We start from the raw sequence: 22,231 nt of genomic DNA, 5'->3' as shown, positions 1-22,231 counted from the left end.
GTCTGCCAACGGGATCTGTACCATTCCTGTTTTCGACATTCGCATTAAAAATGAATGTCGAGGTGACTCTACAAACGACAATACGACAATCTACATAAATTTCTTTCGAAATCGTAGTTTGAATGTCGAGCTCCCACGGATACGATATTTGACAAAAAGAATATCGATCGGCCTAACGAACGACATTAATTTTCTTCAGAAATGGTTAAGCTTGATTGGCACGATATTCTAGATGGTAAACTTTACTCTTTCTAAACTAAACAAAACGTTGTATGATATTAATTTATTTGCTATATGTAAAAGGAGTATATTTTGCAGGTTTTTGGATTATTTTGCTATTTTCTGACTTAGGTATGCGTCGATTTTTAACTAATGTCTGTTCTAAACGAAGAGTGACCCATATAAAACAACTGCATAAACAACATGTTGTTTTCACATTTTATACAGACGGTACTAAATTAAATTGACGAATGAATTACTACTAATCACAGGGATTCAGCGAATAACGACTGCGTACTTCCATTTATTTCAAAAATCTGTAAACTCTGACATTTATTTGACAAAATGATTTCAGAAAGTTAAGCAACCAAAAACCAAATTTGCGAATATGTTGATCAACACAGTCTAATGATAATTGAACAGAAGGAGCATGAGGAAATCGTTGACATAGTCTGCCAACGTGATCCGTATTTTGCCACATGGCTATCGATCGCTGATCTCCTCCATGATACATAGGGGTAAGAAATATGTTAAATACAAAACCACATTACGACGATACTTTTTAGACGACGTTTGCGGGGTCGTGTTCAAAGATATCATATAGTGCCACGGCCCTATCTTCATCCATAGCCGGGTCAGACCGATAGTGCTGTGCCTCATTCCGGAAACGCTTCTCGAACGCCTTGCGCAGTGCAGCGCCGCTAGGGTTTCCCCGGTTATTAAATATGGCCTGTTTGCGATTATGCGGGTCGTTGTAGAACCCTATCGGCATATTAGCTTGGTAAGACGGTGGATTTATAGACCACGTGTCCGCAGTTGCCAGCGATGTCGTGTCAAGAGTTTCTCCTTCGTCGGAATACCCGTAATCCGGCAGCGGGTCGTCGTAATCAGGCATCGGTTCGTTCTCAATGTTGCATAGTTTCTGAAGCTCCATGGCCTTTGAAATTATTTCTCGAACTTTGTCTTTTTCCGTGAATGTTTTCCCACAAGAGAGCTCCGTGATGGACAACATGTGCATCACCGTTCCCCACCTGTGGAACAACATACCAAGGAACTGTACGCTCAAGATGGAAGCGAAAAATGCCAAGAAAATTAGCCCCAAAGGTTCAATCGCCAACGGTTCGTCCTTGTCGAGGCGTGGGATTTTGATGAATATCGAGTTTTTCAAGTCCTCTTGTAAGATCTGAAGCTGCATGGCCAGTGCAATCCACAAAGCGCTACTCATGAAAAAACCAAACACAACATTGTTTCGCAGATTTTTCAGGTCGTATTGAACTTTTTCCTGATGGCTTTTGTCTTCGGTTATGGGATGAAGGTACTTTGCAATTATCTGTTTCCAAAAGACATTTTCTTTCTCGGATAAACGCTTTATCGGCCCATCTCCGCAGGTCTTTGTGTTGAGCCAGGCGGGCTTGTTTACATCCTCTTTCTGAAGCCAGATTGGCACGTGATCTTCCTCCTTCTTGGGCTGTGGTTCCGGTTCCTGCTTTTTTTCTACCGTAACAATCTCCGGCGCTGGGCACGAGTCCACGCCAATGTCCGCCATGTCCATAGTTGACGAAAGGCGAGAGAGTCCGCGCGTCGAGCGTCTCTCGTCCCGTATCTCCCGCAGTAGCTCCTCCAGGAGCCGGTCAGACTCGGATTTTTTCTGCTGTGCCGTGACGTCACCCCTCGCTTGCCTTATGACATCGCCCAGCTCCTTGAAGAAGCCATTGAGACCCATCCATCCAAGGAGTCCTTTATTTTTTTCCTCTTTCTTTCGGCGGTGTTCTTCCGCTTCAAGTTTTTCCTGCTCGATTTCTTCCTTGGTTTTACGCTTGGGGATCTCGCGGGTTCCCCATGACACGACGTTCATATTACACAGGTAATAAATGGTCAGCAGCAGATAGCCCGTCGGCAGGCAGATAAAGTACAAAGCGCCTGGGATAACACAGAAGAATTCCTCTGGGTGCATGATGGCAGACACAAAGAAGATGAACACCAGCATTACCAAGAACACGACGTTCGGACTAGTCACACCACCTTCAATAGCCTGGCCAACAGTACCAACCAACACAATGGTCATGATAATAGCGTAAAAAGCGCTCATGATGGATGCTATCGTCATCTGGGTGTCCGTGGACGCAAATATACAGATCACTATGAATCCTATAGCGGGAGCAAGGGCCATCAGATAAGAACCCAGTACGCTTGTCTTGAACACGACAGTGAAGGCACCTGCCAACATGAGGAGAATGGTGGCGGGTCCAAGTATGGTGGAGATCATCATACAGAACTGGTACAGTATGTACAGCGTGCTCACGTTGTCGTTAATGCTTATGGTGGACTTCCAGCTGCCCAGCAGATCTATGATGTTCGCCAGGGTGGAAGGACCCCATCGACGTCGCTGGTTGAAAAACTCAGAAAATGTTTCCGGGGCGTGGGTAAGAGCGTCTGCGGCCGCGATATAGTCGATACGATAGCCCTGCTGCAGCAGAAGTGTGCTCAGCCATCGATCCTCGCCTTGAAATAGAAAACCATACGCCTTTTGAACGAATCCTAAGAAACAATACTTAACATTTATAGTATTAATTTAACTTAAAAACAAGTTATTCTAAATTTGAGTTGGACTTGTATTTATAAACAACAGACATAATGTTTGTTTCCCATTAACATTGGCTGTGACCTTGACGTTTGGCTAGAAACACCAAAACGTTTGGGTCATCTTCTGGTCAAGTATTACTTGATTTAATTCTCACGAATTAATTTTACTGTTCCTTGTATATTGTAAAAACCGATCTCAAATCATTGTGGCGACAGTTTTCATAACATTGCTTACCATGATCTTTGACTAAAACTGAACTCATAAAGTAAAAGACCACTAAAGTGCTATGGTCCTATGCCAAATCTGTTTCAAGTTATTGCGTTGTCGAAGGTTTTCAATCAACATTGCCTGTGCTCTTTGACCTACTGACCAAAACAGTAAAGGTCATATATCATAGAACCTGCGTGTGAAGTTACATGACCTTTCGCCGATAAGTTTTTGAGTAAGTGCGGACACATTTATGAAAAAAACCCACATTGGATGTGATATTGACCTTTGACCTATGACACCAAAAAGCAATAGGGGTATTAACTGGTCAAAAACAACATGCCAGTGATCTTATGTGAAACCGTTCGCAAGTCAATGTGTTGGCAATGTTTCCTGTTTGATGTTCTAGCTTAAACCGTTGCTGAGCCTTTGTGCAAACCGATAAACACATTCGTTAAAAGGGGGCATACTGAAAGGCCGCAAACTAACTGAATGATTAACATGTTTTATAGGAAGAAAAGGTAAATATGATTCACCCACCCTGATCGTACTGAACGTAGTGACCTGCCTCCGTGGCGCGAGTGGCATACGTTCGTGCCACGTTGTCGTCCATCATGGCGGAACCACGGAAGAGGGAGAAGCAGCCAGGCGCGCACATGACGCAGCCAAACACATGTTCCGATGCCTTCTGCAGCCAATGGCCGATAGCGTATTCGAACTGCTGGTACCAGCACAGGGGACCTGGAAAAACAAGTACGATATTTTGGTCTTAAGTCTATTCCCGTATTTGTGAAAAGTCTCCGTTCGTTTGTGTCATCGTATTAACGGTAAAGTATGAGACGTATCCGAATTGATCTCAATACGCTAAAAACGATAGACTGCATTAACGGTAGAAACTAAGTAGATTGACGTAATTTGGTAGATTTCCGGAAGATACCTGATCCGATGGGATGAATGCGACCACAGGCGGCCCCAACCTTCTTGTTGGTCTTCAGGCTGTCGATGAGGAGGCGGACAGCATCCGGATGGAAGTCCACGTCGCCGTCCAGAGTCAAAATGTACGTGTTCTCGGCCTGCGGGGATAACGTTTATATGCTCCGTCATACTCAAAAAAAGTCTCATCTAGTTTTCTACGTACCACATTTGTTCCGTTTAAATGTTCAAATAATCAATTAAAACGATTGTGTGAAGTAAACAAGCATGCCACATTCAACCCTTGACATTCAAAAGATGAATGTCGCGCTGGAACGACATTCGAAATTCAAAAATGAAAGTCGTATTAGCACGGCATTGGACATCGGAAACCCGGACATTGGATATTTGACATTCAATAAGAATAAAAATGAATATTGTGTTACACGACATTAGACATTCAAAAATAAAAAATTTCGTGCTAGAAAGACATTGAACAACATTTATGTTTTGAATTTCCAATGGCCAATATAGTGCCAGCATGACTTTCATTTTTAGAAAGTCCAATCTCGTGCCTGAACGACATTCATTTTTGAATGATCATGTTCAATAGTAGTCCGAAGGACTATGGTGTTTTCAATGCTCACTGTCGTGCCAACACGACAATCCTCCTTTGAATGTCGCATGCTAAGCTAACTTCACTCAGCTAATTAAAACAAAAAATAATATAGTTTTCTTGCTGTAACCATGATACTGAAATATCCCTCACTGTGAACCGACCGAGTAAGGTCTTCCAGAACATCTATTTACTAAGTTTCTAATGTAAGATCATAAAGACGATGATGAGGTAGAACCCAAACAGTTTACTTTTAACAATACATGCATTTAACCGCGTACCTGCGTGTGCACGTCGTCCGTGACGTAATTGAAGATGACGCTGCGCGTGAAGTGTGCGGCCTTCCTGCGCCTGCGCAGTTGGCTCTCTGTGAGCTTGACGCGCTGGAACTCCCCGTCAGAGCGGTAACCGTCGATCATGTCCTTGGTTAGCAGGTTTTCGGGCTGAGCCAGGATCCGGTACCCCAACAGGTAGTACATGTACATCACCTATGGGCAGGGAAACGAAGGGAGCTTGTCAGTTTGACTGAGTAAGTTAACGAATATGCTAGAACTGAAGTGTGATTAAATGCCTTTATTGTGATGACAATTCAAAACATGTATGTACCAAAATTAGTCACATTTCTAAAATTCTAGGTACTGTAAATGTTTAATTTAAAGAAAAAAACAACTTTGCTTTACTTGTGACCAGCGTTTCTTGTGCCGTATCTTATGCTTGTCCTTAAGATGGGCGATCAGTTTTGTTCCTCCCGGAAGTTTCCAGGTGAGGCGGCCGCCGTATGGGGTTGGAGTACGTGTTGGAGGTCCTAGCGTCATCTGCCGCTCGTGCACCGAACTGATAGAAATAGTTGATGTTAGTTGCATGTTTCAATATTTACTGATAAACAATTGTATTACAAACTTTTATTTATGATTTGGTACATGATTTCCACATTTTAAACACTTTATTGTTGGGTACCGTGTATAGAGGAGGTATATACTTGCGAATATAGGCTATCTATGATTGCAAACACATGTGGCCTGTAATTGCGAGTATATGTGGCCTATGATTGTGAGTATAGTGGCTTATGTTTGAAGTATATGTGGCCTATGATTCCGGGTAAAGGTGGCCTATGATTGTGGCTATAGTGGCTTATGTTTCAAGTATATGTGGCCTATGATTCCGGATAAAGGTGGCCTATGATTGTGAGTATAGTGGCTTATGTTTCAAGTATATGTGGCCTATGATTGCGAGTATAGGTTACCTATGCTTGAGAGTATAGTTGCCTATGATTGCGAGTACATGTGGCCAATGACTGCGGGAACAGGTGGCCTATAATTGCAAGTATATGTGGCCTATGATTGCAAGTATATGTGGCCTTGATTGCAAGTATATGTGGCTGTAGATTGCAAGTATATCTGACCGTAGATTGCAAGTATATGTGGTCGTATATTTCATGTATGTTGCATTTGATTGCGCGAATAGGTGACTATGATTGCAAGTATATGTGGCCTATGATTGCGAGTAAAGTTGTCCTATGATTGCGAGTATATGTGGCTTATAATTGCAAGTATGCATGGCTTATGGTTGCGAGTATTTGTGTCCTATTATTACGAATATGTGTTGCTTTTGATTGCGAGTATAGGTGACCGATGATTGCGAGTATATGTGGCTAATGATTGCAAGTATACATGGCTTATGATTACGAGTATATTTGGCCTACGAATGCGAGTTTAGGCGACATTATGATCGCAAGTATACATGGCTTATGGTTGCGAGTATAATTGGCCTACGAATGCGAGTATAGGCGACACTATGATTGCAAGTATACATGGCTTATGGTTGCGAGTATAATTGGCCTACGAATGCGAGTATAGGCGACATTATGATTGCAAGTATATGAGGCATATAAGTGACCAATGATTGCGATAATCGATGACATCGTGAGTATATGGGGCCTATAGTTGCGAGCGTGTACTACATGTAGCTGTGTTTTCAAAGTAATGGACCTGCATAAGTAAAAACCACAAGTGGAATAGCATTTAAGGGACGGGGAAAGGACCAAAGGGGGGAAACACTGACAGACGACAGACTTGGTTGTCTCATTTAGGAGTGTCAAAATCCATGAACGGATTAAAAGCATCTCTGTACCTGAGTGAGTCGTCAATACACTCCATGAGGTCACCCACGAACATGTTCGGTACCAGATTGTCATCATCAGACAGCTCCATCGCGTCGTCAAAAAACAGATGCGCTGGAAAACAATCGACCAACGTTTGGCATGCTTGTGAAATTTGGTCAAAATCTTTTAAAAAATACTAAGAATGTATAATTGCTTAATTCAAATTGATTGTACATATCAAATAAAAATACTTCTGAACAAACTATGACAAATATGGCACAAAGAGCGTATGTGGATCAATACCTTCGAATTCGTAATAGTCAGGATCCCTAATTTTGTAGAACTTTTGGGCCAGGTACCGTCCGCTGTGGTCGATATCCATTCTGGAAATACATTGTAGATGCATACAATCTTATCCGTACCAATAGTTAAGAGAGAAAACATTGTACCCGAAAAGATAATGCTGTTTTCTGATCCTACATTTTAAACTACAATGAACATACCTGAACAAAGACTTTAGTAGGTTGGTCATCTCGGCACGCGTCTCGTGCCACATGGTCGCACATGCGTAGATCTGGGGTACGACGTCGTCAGCCTTGTACTGGAGGGCATCCGGGTCATAGCTTTCGTCGTCAACGTCGGGTAGTAGGCTCGTGTCCTGGTCATTCCGCCGACGACGGAGCATCAACGACTGGTCGGGCAGGATGCCACAACGAACCGGGGTGACGAATAATCTGAAGGCACCGACGTAGAGGTGACATCAAGCAAAACATAATTGTGTGTCTTTTGATGGAAACATAAAAATCAAAGGCCTCGAAATGCTAGGTTTCAAATATAATATAGCATATACTTATATAACTACCTGTCAATCCTTTCCATACGACCGTTACTGGGGAACCAAATGTGCGAGACAATGTACACTTCTGAAAGCCAGACGACGCCGAGCCAGGCGAGGTGGAGGATCCACGTGTTACTGCCAGTCTCCACACCCACCCAGATAAACACACCCGTCGGCAAGAACTGATAGACGCACTGTAGCACGATGAACGCCACGGATACCGGAAGTATGAGCATGAGCGGCAGGGAGAAACCCATCAGTTGCATGCACAATTTACACGCCGTGCTGCCGAAGTAGGTGGTCAACGAGCTGGATATGATCTGTATGTACACTATCCCGTACAGCTCAAAATGTCTTATGGTCTGTTTGGAGAGTTTAAAAATGTCTTTTAGGGATCGGGTTATGTTTAGTGACTTCTTCGTATCATTTTCAATGTTAACTGTCGGTTCGGTGAGTTTGACGAGTGGATTTATGGTGGCAGATCCTCCGCCTGCGTTGCCTGCACCATAGTCTCCGTACACCGGGTATTCTAATATGCTCTCTCCTTCTGCCTGTCGTTTAAACATGGATCTTTGGGGAAGGGCAATAGGGTTTTCTTCCACAAACGTGTCTGTCTCAATGGTGTTTATCGACATGTTTGACGCTACGGGTATAAGAGTAGTATTCAAAAGTGTTGCATTGCTAGTGCCAGTTTTGTTACTGGATATGGTGTATTGTGTATAGTGAAGGTTAAAGTTGAATCCGGGTTGCAGGAGAATTGCGAACGCCACCACCCAGAGAGCCTTCCAGACGCTTACAAAGATGTACAGGCGACCCCGTGTGTGGTGCAAGTGCTTTTTCCACGAGCGAAACGCAAGCACGCGCCCGCATATCTCCATGTCGTCATCAACGAAATTCTCCCAGTACGCCAATGAGATGAGAATCAGTGCCAGTGGCAGTTCATACACGATATAATTACCGAAGTATCCTTCCCTCAGCATCGGGCGTGGAACCATGACCTCGATATTATCCCGTAGAACCTTATTCCGTATTGCCAGCTTCTCGTCTGGAGTCATTGGAATTTGATACATTAGACACAGAACGATGCTGCCGATCTGTATGAGGAAAGCGCCGCAGTTGAGCATGAACATGGAGCACTTCCGGGAAAGGCTGATGTTGGGGTCGCGACCTTCGAAGACGGTCTTGAGGAATGCCGGGATAGTGTAGATTGAGGCCAGTAGGATAAGAGCGCGCAGCATGTCCAGGAGGGGAAGCACACGGAAAACGAGCAGACACATACCCAGCGTGTGCAGCAGCTCCACCAGCAGCGCCTGGATTTGAGGAACAGGGTGAGACATGTGAGTACCAAAGTAGTACAGACTTTATTCAGTATGGGTCTTAATTCAGCACCATACATGAATGATGGCTGAATATCACCTCTTAGATTTCAAGTTTCATTCAAAATAAATTACTTTAACAAGAATTAAATTAATAATATGCTTTTGTCAATGAGGACACGTAGTAGTTTGTGTACCACAGTGGTACTTGTCAGATGATACATATGTGTATACGTGTTTAATTAAAATGGAATAGATACAATTGAAAAATGAAACTATTTCAAGATCACAGACGAGTGAAAACCTACCGACGTGAGTAGGGGCAGTGATGGCCAGGCGGTGCTGCCAAACAGCGACTTGGCGCTGTATACGAGGAACCAGATGCCGTAAGGGAAACACATGCTGATCACAAGCTGGGTCTTCGCCGGCCAGTTGTGCTCAGGCTGTGGGTCCTGTACATGTAAGGATGGTCGAACATAAATAGAAATTGGCTATTTTCATTGAATTGGCTATTTTCATTGTGCAACATATTTGATAAATACCTCTACAGTTTTATTTTGAGCTAAGTATGATTTGAGCAAAAATATATGTGCTTGCTATATATATAATAAGTTTATTCACTGCAGTACATTCTGAGTCAAAACTGTTTTCCAATTTTCTGAAATAATTATCGTGACCCAATTAACCCATAATACAATCCAAAGGTTAGTCTATACACTTCGTGTGTTAACAAAATATTATTACAAGCTAATACTATTGAGCAGAAACTGAGTTTCTGTATCATAAGCAACAACGACACTGACCCCACCAGCAGCGTATATCAACACAACCTACGCCACTACATCAGCTCGCTAAATAAAGTGTTTAGCCACTAGACGTCATTCCTAAGTTAAACCATGAAGTTGGCCTTGACCCTTCTGACCTAAAAGCTTCCCATGCTGCGTATTGACATATAAAGCTGCCAACACTCCAAGTTCATTTCTATCCATTAATTAATATTAAGATTATTGTGCGGAAACCACGGCCAGCATGGCCGTTCGCCCGTCCGTCCGATTACCTTATCTTCGAAAACCCTGATTAAAAGTGCATATTGAGTGTTTGACTGTAAACATATAGGGCCTGTTATCATAATTTCTTTTGGATTTTTTAAATTTTACGAAGCAACTTTGTGTTGTCTTACACCATTTAACGTTCAACATCTTACAACTGTCCTTGACATTTGCTTATTAAATTTGAAACCTTTGCAACACGAGCAGCCTGGTTACCTTGGTGATTCCGGAGGTCATGAGGAGGACACAGAGTTTGCTGACGGCAGCGGAGCACACGAGTGCGATGATGAAGAACATGTAGCAGATGACCTTGAAGAACCGGAACACGGCCTGGAACGTGGCGCTGCTCGACACCTGCTCACGCGGCATCATCTGGAACCGGTCCCACCAGCGCCTGCGACAGGAAGGGTGAGGAAATATGTGACAGTTGTCGATGTTGACACATTCAAATCGAAATATTATATCGAAATGGTCAATGCTGTTATGTTATATAATTATTTTATATAACTGTAGCGCGTGTTAAATTTTAAATATGAAATAATTGTCAAGGTTTTTGTGTTGTTGTTTTTTTTGAAGATAAAAGTGAAATTCTTACGGATCCAAAACTTTCCTTTCATTTGCAGCCTGCATCTGTAATTAGAATTAAACCTGAATATACACAAGGGCACTGCGTGCGGATACAAACGCTCGTCCGTCTTTCTCAGTTGACTAAGAGGCAGAATTCATGAATGATTTTACCAAAAGTAATGTACCTTGTTACTAATATGCGTACTCGTTATTGGTAACATTATTTATATTGTGTGCTTAGCTTCATATATTGTATTTTTCTCAAACATTCTCCTGCACCGAGGGCGTTTTTCACCCCATACAGTGATCCAGGAACCATGGGCGCATTTGACATTACTGCCCTTTAGTATGTGAAACACACAATAGGTTGTATGCGAGTATCGTTAGCGTGTATTAGTTAAAAATGTGTACAACAATCCATTTACGACGATGCAGGCTCTAAAGCACCATGACAATTTCGAAAAAAAAATAGACGAGAAAAAAGCTTACAACAAGAAGCCGTTTATCTTACAGCAATCCATGATATGTTATATCCAAATGATATTTGTGTGGTGTACCTGTTTCTCGACCATTTTGGCTAAAGACTGTTTCTCGAATTTCTCCTGGGAGTCGTTCGTAGCGTGCGAAGGTGGTACAGGCGGAGGAGTGACAGGGGCCGGCGTGCGGACAGAGACCGAGGGAGGCGGAATATCCGGTGTGGGTGCCTGGGGAGGTCCGTAGTGATTCATCCATTGCGATATCCGGTAACTGGAGTCAGGCGCCTTCTCATTTTCATGTCCGAACACGATATGTTTCTCATCTGTTCCAGAGTGTTTTGTGGAATGCTTGAAGCTGTTACCACTACGAATGGAAGCGCGGCTGCTGTGACGGTTGGGGTAGGAATCGATCATGCTGCCTATACCGGAACTGCTTGGGCGCGAACTCGACCTACGAGAACCTCTGTCGGCAGAGAGAGTTCGGAAAGAAGAGGAATGTTTCATTGAACTTGAACTGGCATCAGAAATCTCGTGGTTGGGCAACGACACTGAATGAGAACGCGACCTTCTTATCGGGTATGGATCAACGGCGGTGATACTCTGATTGTCGTCAGTAGAGCACGTGGCACCGGAGATGGACGTCGTCTGCAGGCTGCTCTGTACACGAGAAGACATAGCTTCAGAAGGCGCGGGTGATTCGGACTTAGTGTGAATCCCGATTGTCAGCGGCGATGAACTCGTTTGAGACGCATTGTCATTTCTTTTGAATCTGAAAAGAATGTCAAAATTGTCAGCTAATGTAAACAAGAATACAAACACGGTCAGGAATATGAATGGCTCGCGGTACTATGTAGAAAATATTTTATTGTATAGCACTGTACAGAGCATGCATACTTCAAACATTTCTCATACCTTATTGTGGCGCCGGCTGTTTGAGTGAAATCGTCATGGGTGTAAGTTGACGACCGGGCCGTATATGAAGAATCGGACGACGACTTCCGGCGTAAACTTTCCGTTTTCAACTTGGTGGAGGGTTGATTTTTTGCTGGGGATTTCTGCTCATTAATTGCCCGCGTTAACTCTTCTAAAAATGGCTCATCGCTTGGTCTTAAACATATCTGAAATACATATCATTATCATCGAATAATTCTGCCAAAAATGTATATAATTATTAATTAAATTAATTAATTTAATGTGTGGCCTTCCCCACCAGCTTTTACACTGTGAAAGGTATTAAAATATCATTATGGTGACAAAATATTATTTGTGTAATTGATCAAATGCAATTTTAGGATCTGGTAATAAAGCCTCTATAATCATTCATCATGGGATTTGTGACTTTATTTAAACTGTACAGATGTATGTCTTACACAGTCCTCCCTGGCCGTGAACCGCTCGACGCCGGCGTCGGTAAGGATCTGTCGAACGTTCTCGATCGTCGGCACAATTCGGTCCTGCCTCAGGAAGGAGATGTCTCGAAACCTAGTGGATCACATGTGATGTTTAAGAATATAACACATTTTGTTCGTTTCATTATATTTGTATTTTGAACTCAGTAAGGTATTCACCTGTGTTGGAAAATCGACCAAATTTTATAATCGATAATCGAATCTAAATAGAAAACCATAATCGATCTTCGAATCGAAAATGATCTCAAGTGTATTTCCATTTGACCATACTAAATACATGTATTGGAATGAAAATAACAGTTTTGTTTATTTGTCTGATGTATTTCAAACAAAGCCATTTTTTTGAGTAAGGGGAGAAAAGATTCAATAAATACAATATTTATAATACATTCATACAACCAATTTTGAGAAATTTTACATGAATTTGCTTTATAAATTTAAAGTATATAACTTCAGTTCGGTGAAATCTATTATGGAATATCATGTTCAACTATCGCCGATAGGTGCCCTGTAAGCCCGTGTAACGCCCATTCCGCCGAAGGTTCCCGCGTTAGCAATATAAAATATGTGTTAGGTGCGAACTGTATGCGTTACACATATAGCTCATCACAATGTGAAATATATGCGGAGAAAATATAGCTAATATATAACTAAGTGTTGAGTTCGAAATATCCGAGTTCTACTGTTATGCCTTCATAAAGGAACTATAACTCTGTCTTCCATTGTTAAAATTGCTTTCATTGGTTAGGTACAACTTCCTAAGGACAATAAAACCGAGCTCAAGAACCTTGCCTTTGTAGCGCACAGCTTCTTAATTGTTTCCCTTAAAAAGACATAACGCAAATGGTTTCCGTTTCAAATTTTAGTTTTGTACTGCTGATACTTTCTTCGCCCACATCAAACTTTCGTTCAAATGTAAAATAATTTAAACGCCAAATAAGCTATATGCGGAATGAGCTTTAGTGGCCATCGATGATTATTCAATCACCGCATCAAAACTAGCATTCATAGAGCAATTGTCTTTATACGGCTTCATTTTTGAGTGTTACTGTTGAATAATGTTAACGATTTTATTGTCTTATAAGTTTGTTTCGAGTAAACATTTTAGAAACATACTTGAAAGCAAATATTAATTTAATGAATGAAACTATAATTAGCGATGCTAAAGGAATTGTACCTATTAACAAACTATATTAGAATAAATACAGATTTTGATGCAATATTAAATTGGGAACTATACAATTTGGAACTAAGAAGTGAATGCAAGACTGAAATACACGTTTACCTGCATATGAACTCATCGAAAGGCAGGCTGACGGTGCAGACGTCACCCGGCTTCCGAACCGGGTTATCACTTTCCTGCATTGTGGCCCGAGTTCAAGTCTAGCCTGACAGTCCGAAAAGTAGCGCCATAACTTCCAACATTGATTATCTTATTATAAAAAATCCGTTGGGGTTTCGTCTAAGAGACACGGTGCAAATTGAAAACAAAACAACTCAGTATTGTTAACGAAGGAGCGTGCTAGAAGCTACCGCTGAAAAACGTTAGTTTTGTGTTTCGCATATAAATCGAAGTCGACGGTGATTCCGTAACACAGCAGAATATTAATACAGTGAACGAAAATGTACCGTGTACAGTGAACAACGTGATGAGAATAAAATGCCCCGGAGGTACCATATTGACGAGTTCAGAGCAAGAGATATGACTGCTTCATTTAAGACCGCCTTTAAGGCCATGGTAAAACGGTCTATAAACGCATTCACCCTTAGGGTTCTCGTACTAAACAACGGCCATGAAATAATGCAGAGACTACTAATTCAACCTGTATGCAAAGCCATTTGTACATGGTTTCGGTAGTCCCATCATCTTATATATTATATACTTACTTTTAGTGGTACCAGTGTTTATTAATGGTCTTTTCCTTCAGTGTAAGGGTCGTGAATATGCTGGCTGAGGTGTGAACATTCACTAATGTGAATACGGCAATTACCTTCAATACAGGATTCAACATGCGGGGATAGCCTCGCAGATCCAGCGGCACGGGGAAATATTTGTCCTATCACACTTGCAAATCCTAACTACTCAAAGTAATTTATTCAATTCTGGTGAAAAAATTTAGGTCAAAATAGTAATGAAGCATTTTCACATTTTAGAAGCGGTCTGGTCACATTGTCAGCACATGGTATATTTTGTGTACCAGAAACAGCGAGATGTACGTACTTGTACTTCAGTCCGAAGCCGCATGTACTTACAACCACACGTTTAGATGTGCATGGCCGATGAACGGAGCGCCCGGGGCCGTGATGTGAGCGGCGATAGCGGCCCCACTCTGAGGCGGTATGTCCGAGTCGCGATCACTGACCAGATAATGGGAGTATCATTGTTTACAACAATGTTGACTTCAAACACACACCCAATTAGCTGTCATAATCGCAATTTAAGTGGGTGCAACTTACAGTTGTCATAACAAATAAGTTGAACCGCTGCACGTACGCTTCAAAAAATGCTACCATATCTGATCAACTGCTGTACATATATTACCATAAAAGCCAACCAATTCTGCTTTTGGTTGATAAGGACCGCCAGAGCATTGTGATTTACCTCGCATTTCTTTCTTGTGATAAGAACTATAAATAAAATGTACAAATATATCATAATAAATGTATAACTTCACTCACAGAATATAATTCCAGTAAATTGTATATGGGACGGAATGGTTTTACAATGCTACAAGAGAGCCGCGCGCCGAACGCCGAAACGTGTCTGTTGTTGTATGTTGTCTGTCGAATAAGCGTACAATTCAATATACTATTAAAGCCCGAGTTATGGACCTTGCTATAAATGTGCGTAAAAGTACGTTTGAATATCAGGAATGGTTTTGAGTGATAAGTTTTTGAACTTCAACGACAACGCCGACGACATCACATTAGACTTTCCTTTTCCGTAATAAACAACAGACGAGTTAAAATGGTGTCGCTAAATGAACCTATATTTGAAATCAATAATTGATTTTTTAAAACTTTGTAACTTCCCTCATCATTAATACATATTAGAGAAAATAAATTGAACAATCAAAATCTTGTTCACAAATAAGCATGGTAAAGAAAGTATTTCATAAAAAAAATCGTCTAATTTTATTTTATTGCTGAAAATCACAAGCCAAGATAAGTAAAAAAAACAAGTGGTGAGAATAACATCACTGGATACAGCAAAACTTACGAAAACGTGTGTTATAAATCGAATGTCAAATACAAAAGGGTTGTCGTTGCTTACACATCTATGTACATTACAGATCGTCATGATAGCAAAAAAATCAGATGTTTTCATAATTCATATTAAAATACAATGAAAATATTAAATAGGATAATGCAAGTATTTAATTGACACGTAAAACACAAAAACAAAACATACTAATTACAAAAGAATCAAACTGTACAATATCATTATATTGAAATATAAAAAAAACACACATAAAAAACGGTAAAAAACGGTTCAACTATGCCAGTTCGTGTATGCAATGTATACAATTAAACAAGTATAATATGCCATGAAAACAATGCTTGTTTGTTAATCTGAAGGTATCCGACCCACAAATGTGTGAATATTGGATGTGCAGTGACTCCATATTATTTGGGTATCATTGGAAAAGGGCTTTATGGGCAGAAAATAAAAGGTGAAAATTAGACAAAAAAAGAACAAAAATATAAACTACAATAACTGAATGTTTAATGAAATTTTAGTCATTGATTTTACATATAAGAAATCAGCAAGCATGCTCCTCCAAATGCTACCAAATTTACATGGGGTCAATGTTTGCCTGGTCAAAATCAAATGTCGCATTGTTTCCTTCCTTCACCAAACACAATACCTAAGTGCCATTCTTAATCTCAGCTGAGGTTTCATCTTGAAAAAAAAAGGAAAAGATTTCAACTATCATCAAATTTCATCAAATCTTTATCTAAAAACCTTACAATAATATTCTAATGACCTTGAAATTTGTCCATTAACAATTAACATAATGGTAAATGGAATAACCGGAGAACTAGCTTCCTTGTGGGCCGGATTGAGGGGATTCCTCAATCGATATAAAAGAGATCAAACCCAAATACTCTACAAAAAACAAACAATTTATACAATAACATGTGAGAAAAAAATCTGTAAATTGTTACCTTTAATAGATAATAAGATATGCAAATATATGTAAAACAAACACATGAACTATCACTGTGCCAGGATAAACAATAACAAAGATTTAACATGATAACCTGAAATAACAAACAGTCATTTATACCTCGTCTCTTAACATTTCATTAAAAAAAACACAGAATCTTTTCAAAGAAACATTATATTACATTAATCAGATCAAGAAATTGCAGTCCTTTCTTTTCTTTTTCAGACTATATCACAAAAATAAATAAAAAATCAGGAAAATAGTAGTCCTCATTCCAAATGAAAAATAATGAAACAGTAACCTTGAAATATTGAATGAACTTAAATGTTTCATGCAATGTTGTAAAATGCAGTTATTAATAGAAAACAAGTTAATCTTATACTGGTTACATTTCATATTGAAAATAAATTTTTACTTGGCATACAAAGTCTTCATAATGTTGCAAATCACAGAGAAGTGTTGCCAGTAGCTAGTACAACTCCCTAGAGAAGTTTGTGATAGCAGAAAGGCATTGAATGAACAGGCACATTCATTCTCTACAAACAGCTAGTGAACATCAATAAATGGCATAAACATGTTAAAGTTTACAAATTTGACGAATGCTAAAATACTGGACCATTTCAGAAACATGCTTTAACTTCACAATCAACTTCAATAGTACACAACTAGACAGCTTCGAACTTTCAATACAACAAAAATTACAAGTCGGATATAAATACAAATGTACATGTTTTATTTCCATATGTTGGATGTTTTCTTTTAATATCCTTCACTTTTCACAAAACTTTTCCTTGATCCGAAGTCCTGTGCTTTAATGAAACTGTGATTACATTATATACAGTGCAGTACAAGATACATGGAAATTGATGAAAAACACTGGTGTTGCGTTCTCCAGGGCAATAAAATTGCTGCATTAAACAATGTCACTGTATCTATGCAGGATTGAAATGAAGTTTGACCTTGACCTCATTCAGTGAGTTTGATCATCTCAATATGGTGAAAATTGTGCCAAGTTATTTCAAATTTCCTACACAGTTAGTGTTGGTTAAATCTGACAGACCAATCTTAATGTTTAATTTCAGTGTGATCTTGACCAGCTGTTCCTTGCATGAGCTGTCACCTTGACGTTGTAAACCTAGTGCCAATTTAATTGCAAATCCCCAAAACAGTGTGATGCCAGAAAAGAAATTCCTTCTTGTCTAACTTTCTATGATGACATTTGACATACTAGTAGCTATTTTAACACAATTTTCATTAACACACAGTGTTTAAGAATACTGTTTAAGAATACACATCTTTGTAAAGCTTAAGTTTAAAGCATTAGAAATTAAGAGATGGAACTGTTATGATGAACATAATACTTAACAATAAAGTGAACACAAAAGGTAAAATGTGGAGACAGGTGTTTACTGGTGTTTGGTCGTTTCATTCAAGTCAGGCTCTGACTGCAGAGTGAATACAGCTATATTAGACAGGGGAACTTCAAAGTTGTGCAGCCACTGCTGTCCAGTGTAAAGATGGCCGGTCTGGTTGTAGCGCCACGTTCCACTGGGAAGGTAAATATCCCGAGCCCTCTCCCCATGACACAGCACCGGGGCAACCAATGTTTTGTTCCCTAATAGGAATTCACTGTCTATCTTGAATGAAACAAGATCAGATGGATTCACCCACCAAAGAGGCCTTAAAAGTGGCATGCCACTTTCAATGTCATCAAATTTATCTAAGATAATTGGAAGAATCTCGTTTTCTCTATAGTCACTTAGATATTTCAACATTTTTGCAGTTATTTCATGAAAATTAAACACAGAATTTGTGACTTTCAGCCCAGGAAAGAAAACGGCTATCTGGAGCCAGCGCAGGTAGAGTTCATGGTCTACCTGATCTTCGGACGGTGCCACAGTTACTATGTATGGGTAACCATGGAGACCAGCTGTCAACGCTGCTGGAATGATGTAATCCAAACACTTCTTTCCATCAATGTTTGACACTAGTGTTGGAATTTCTGCAAAAACACTCGTATTTTGCATATGATAAGCAGTCTCAACTAGGAAAGTCTTATTGAGTCTGAGCAAAAAGTCAATAAAATGTTCATTAATTGCATTAACATTAGAGGTATTTCTATATAAAGCTACAGGGAATGCCTTATTGTTTATTATTGTTCTGAAGTCAAACCCCTGTGGGTAAAGTGTTTGCTCCTGTGTTCCAGACTGTTGAAGAATTCCGAGAGCCTCCTGAAGGAAGGTCTGGGTTGCTGGGTTCGTGGAATCCCACAATGCACAGCTCTCTCCCTGGTACAAGATGGTCTTCAGAGCTCCTGTGTGAATGTCTCTCACAAACAGTCTCTTACTTGCACCTTCCTTAAAGTTCTCTGACAAGTAAGAGCAGGCAAGATTGACTGGTAGGAGGAGTCTGGAAGTGGAATACTTTCCCTGGAAGTAGTGGGATAGCATGTTTCTTGTCATGGTGTTGAACTTGAAATCACCAGCACTGTCCTCCCACTCACCGTTGTACTGGACCATGCGTATTGGCAGCCCTATCGTGTTTAACTTGTGCAGGAAATCACCAAATGTGTCCGATAATTGTATGTTATTGCTGTATTTGTTCTCGTACTGCCAGACTATGTTTTCAAAGTCATATGATTCACTGTTAATTATTGGTGCTGGTGGAAAAAAATAGTTTCTTACTGCCATAAATGTTTCTTTAATATTTGGCCCCACACAAACTGAGTAATTGAATGTCCCCTGACGCCAGCCTGGCATAAAACTTTGGTCAACAGATATGCACAGTTTTTTATTGTTCCCTGAATTAAAGCTGACTGTAATAGGTACTTGTGGATCATTTGCCAAGACTGCTGTCCCACTGGAACTCAGCCAGAAATTTTCCAATATATGGCCCAGTTTCTCATCACTGTACGGCATGTAAGACAAGCTATTTAAAGACAATTTTTCTGGTACAAGTGGCCAAAATTGACCTTCAAGATTGGGTAACCCATACCAATAAGAATATTCAATGTCAAAACAATCTTCCGGAAAAGTGTCTTGAACATTTTCCCACATCAGATCAGCACAGTGTATAGAACTGTAGTTTTGTAAAGTGTAAGGATTAAACTTAAATATTGCACCATCCTCAAAGATATAACACAAGTCATTGCCGGTCTGCTCGTCAATGCAATTCTTCAGTTTATCAGATTCACCAAGATTGGTCCTTATCACACCTGAGAGAATAATATCATCTTTCTCATTGTAAATGTTCAATACCCGTTTCTTTTCTATAAAGTCAAAATACTGATTGCCAATGTGTTTCTTGGCGCGCCCCTCATGGAAAGACCAGATGACAACGACACCAACAACGATGATGACGAAGAGACAGGTGACAAAGACTTTAAGGGCTTCCTTCTTGCATGTGGCCTTTGGGGCTTCCTCCTCCTGAAAAAGTGCCAGTGGTTAAGAAATAGGTATAGTTCTTGCAACTTGAACTCTAGTTTTTTTCTTCTGAAACTAAACACAACAAGCACAAAGCATAAGTTTTATATAATTTTGATCACCAGGATTGGATGTAGTAACTCTTTTGTACCATTTTATCCAGTTTACCATGAGTGTGTGTATTTTTAAAATATTGTTGTAATTTATGTGCATGCTATGCACAATAAGATTGGATATAACTTTGGCTACAGATCAAAAATGAGAATAATTAGATCAAGAATACTGGTAACAAGAAAACATTCTTCTTGGCTCTCAAATGTGGTACAAACCCAGACACAACAATTTCTTCAGACTTAAAGTTCTAATAAACTTAATAATTTAATGTTTTGTTTTAGTCTTACATGTATTGACACAAAATAATTATTTCATTTATACTTACGGCCAAGCTCTGTAAGTATGTGTCTTTGCTGGTCTTCTGTGATGGAGATCGATTGATCAATGAGGATCCCAGGCTGGACCGGTCCAGGCTATTTTTAGCCTCCAATGACGATTTGTCCACCACATTTCCATAGTGACGACTCTGGCTTTGACCTTGGTCTGCCTGGGTAAGAAGCTTGTCATTTTCTTTCTCTCTGAAAATACAGAAAAAAAATAAAATAAAATTATTAATAGTGAATATATTTCAAAGTACTAGTTCTTATCTATAACTGTTTAACATTTTCATGGCCATTTTTATGATTGTACAATGTTTCTTATAATTAAGAGTGCTATACAGTATATTATTGAGGAACCATTACTCTCTCATATGTGATTGAGCAGAAACCATTTCAATGTGTCTTGGACTTACAGTCTTGCTCAGGACAAAATTTAATGGTTATAAAATATGTCCAGGGGATTTGAAAAATGTCCAGGGGATTTGAAAATGAATCACTCAACATTCTTTGCATGATACTTAAACTGTTCCAAAGCTATTGCATGAAACTATACCTGTTCAGTACACATATTTTCAATTTACACAGTATTTTAAGAATAATGTTGCACTGTGTTATAAAATGAACACTTTTACCAATGGTATACATTTTTTTATTCTATGTATGTACACTATCCTCTTTTTCATTATCTTATACGATTTATGTCTGACACTTCAGGTTTTTCAGCAATGTTATTTTGTAGAGTTCATGATATTCCTTTTTCTATTTTTCAAAATTAATATATTTTATTATATTAAATGATAAACATTTAGCTTTTATTATTTTGTGAACCATTTCATATATGCTAAGCCATTAACACTAGAAAATAACTCTCTGTGTATTTATTTTCTTGATGTTTTTTTTTAAGAGAAAAACTCATAACCTTCCTATTTCTGGCAAAGTTATATCTATAAAAAATATGTAATATTAAATAATGAAAATAAAATTTAAAGAAAATTAAAGTACATGGAAAAAATGGAAAACACTGTTGGCTGTGTCACGGAGACTACAGCATTATGGACACTAACATGGTCACAGACACTACAGCATCACAGACACTACAAGGTCATGGATACTACAGTGGTAGCATATCTTACATAGAAAAGTTCATTTCGACTATTGTCTATTAAACGACCTTAAAGCTGCACTCTCACAGATATACTATTTTTACAACTTTCTTATTTTTTGTCTTGGAAAAAGCAAATGTTTGTGTAAATATCTGCAAACCAATGATATAAGATTGCTGACAAAAAATCAGATTGTAGATTTTCATATTTCCATTCGAAAAGTAATATTTTATCGATTAAACCGTTACTATTAAACAGTTTATGAAAAATGCATATAACATCATTTTTTTATCTTAAATATAACAAGAGCCGTCGTAAGACAGCGCGCTCGACTACGCCGCTTTGTCTTAGAATACAATAACGATGTAATAATACCAAGTTTGGTCTCATGTCAAACCTAACTAAAATTATTCGATACATAAGGTGACTTTGATGCTGCCCTCCCACCAGCCCGCCCAAACAATGACGCAAGTCATTCAAATAACTTGATTTACCATTATGAAAATGTGGTTAAGAATATACAAATATGCCTTTCAAAGGAAATTGAAAAAAAAAGCAACTTCAAAGGCCATAATTTGTATTTAGGCTTAAAACAATATGCCTTTCAAAGGAAATTAAAAAAAATATATATAAAAAATTCAATGGCCATAATTTGAATTTAGGCTTAAAACGGAGTTATGTTTCTTGTTGTTAGATGGTCGTAAATATTTTGAATTTTATTAAGTGCATTTAATGAATGGTATAGAAGTTTTTTTTGAAGAACTAGCCCTTAACTTTTACTTGCCTAAAACTTTAACCTAAGTCAA

General features: G+C 39.3%; 2 protein-coding genes across 2 annotated transcripts in view; both read right to left on the bottom strand.

The window, feature by feature from the left end:
* Positions 1-781: 781 nt before the first annotated feature.
* Positions 782-10,214, bottom strand: LOC128226286 (chitin synthase chs-2-like). The gene is made up of 13 exons (XM_052936165.1): positions 10,044-10,214; positions 9,102-9,236; positions 8,080-8,787; positions 7,502-8,016; positions 7,143-7,373; positions 6,943-7,022; positions 6,669-6,771; positions 5,219-5,372; positions 4,820-5,026; positions 3,948-4,083; positions 3,551-3,751; positions 2,210-2,721; positions 782-1,213 (listed from the first exon to the last, which is right to left on the bottom strand). Exons 1-13 carry the CDS (start codon positions 10,212-10,214, stop codon positions 782-784), a joined length of 3,585 nt encoding a protein of 1,194 aa, XP_052792125.1.
* Positions 10,215-15,422: 5,208 nt separating this feature from the next.
* Positions 15,423-22,231, bottom strand: part of LOC128227697 (myogenesis-regulating glycosidase-like) — a 15,328-nt gene continuing 8,519 nt past the window's right edge. Inside the window, exons 2-3 of the mRNA XM_052938465.1 lie at positions 20,328-20,520; positions 15,423-19,891 (exon numbers count right to left, since the gene is read on the bottom strand). Of these exons, the coding sequence (XP_052794425.1) occupies positions 17,873-19,891; positions 20,328-20,520 (2,212 nt within the window). The 3' untranslated portion in view covers positions 15,423-17,872. The remainder of the gene's footprint in view (positions 19,892-20,327; positions 20,521-22,231) is intronic.

The sequence above is a fragment of the Mya arenaria genome, chromosome 3 (genome assembly GCF_026914265.1).
Source record: "Mya arenaria isolate MELC-2E11 chromosome 3, ASM2691426v1".
Taxonomy (NCBI): domain Eukaryota; kingdom Metazoa; phylum Mollusca; class Bivalvia; order Myida; family Myidae; genus Mya; species Mya arenaria.
This window is presented reverse-complemented; position numbering and strand designations above follow the sequence as displayed.

Excerpts from the sequence above, each read along its gene's own strand:
- LOC128226286 (XM_052936165.1), bottom strand. The coding sequence starts at position 10,214 with ATGATGCCGCGTGAGCAGGTGTCGAGCAGCGCCACGTTCCAGGCCGTG. Across the intron at positions 8,788-9,101 it reads CACTGCCCCTACTCACGTCG|GCGCTGCTGGTGGAGCTGCT; the intron begins GTAGGTTTTCAC and ends CCTCAAATCCAG. Across the intron at positions 8,017-8,079 it reads CCATTGAGACAGACACGTTT|AGCATATTAGAATACCCGGT; the intron begins GTGGAAGAAAAC and ends GCAGAAGGAGAG.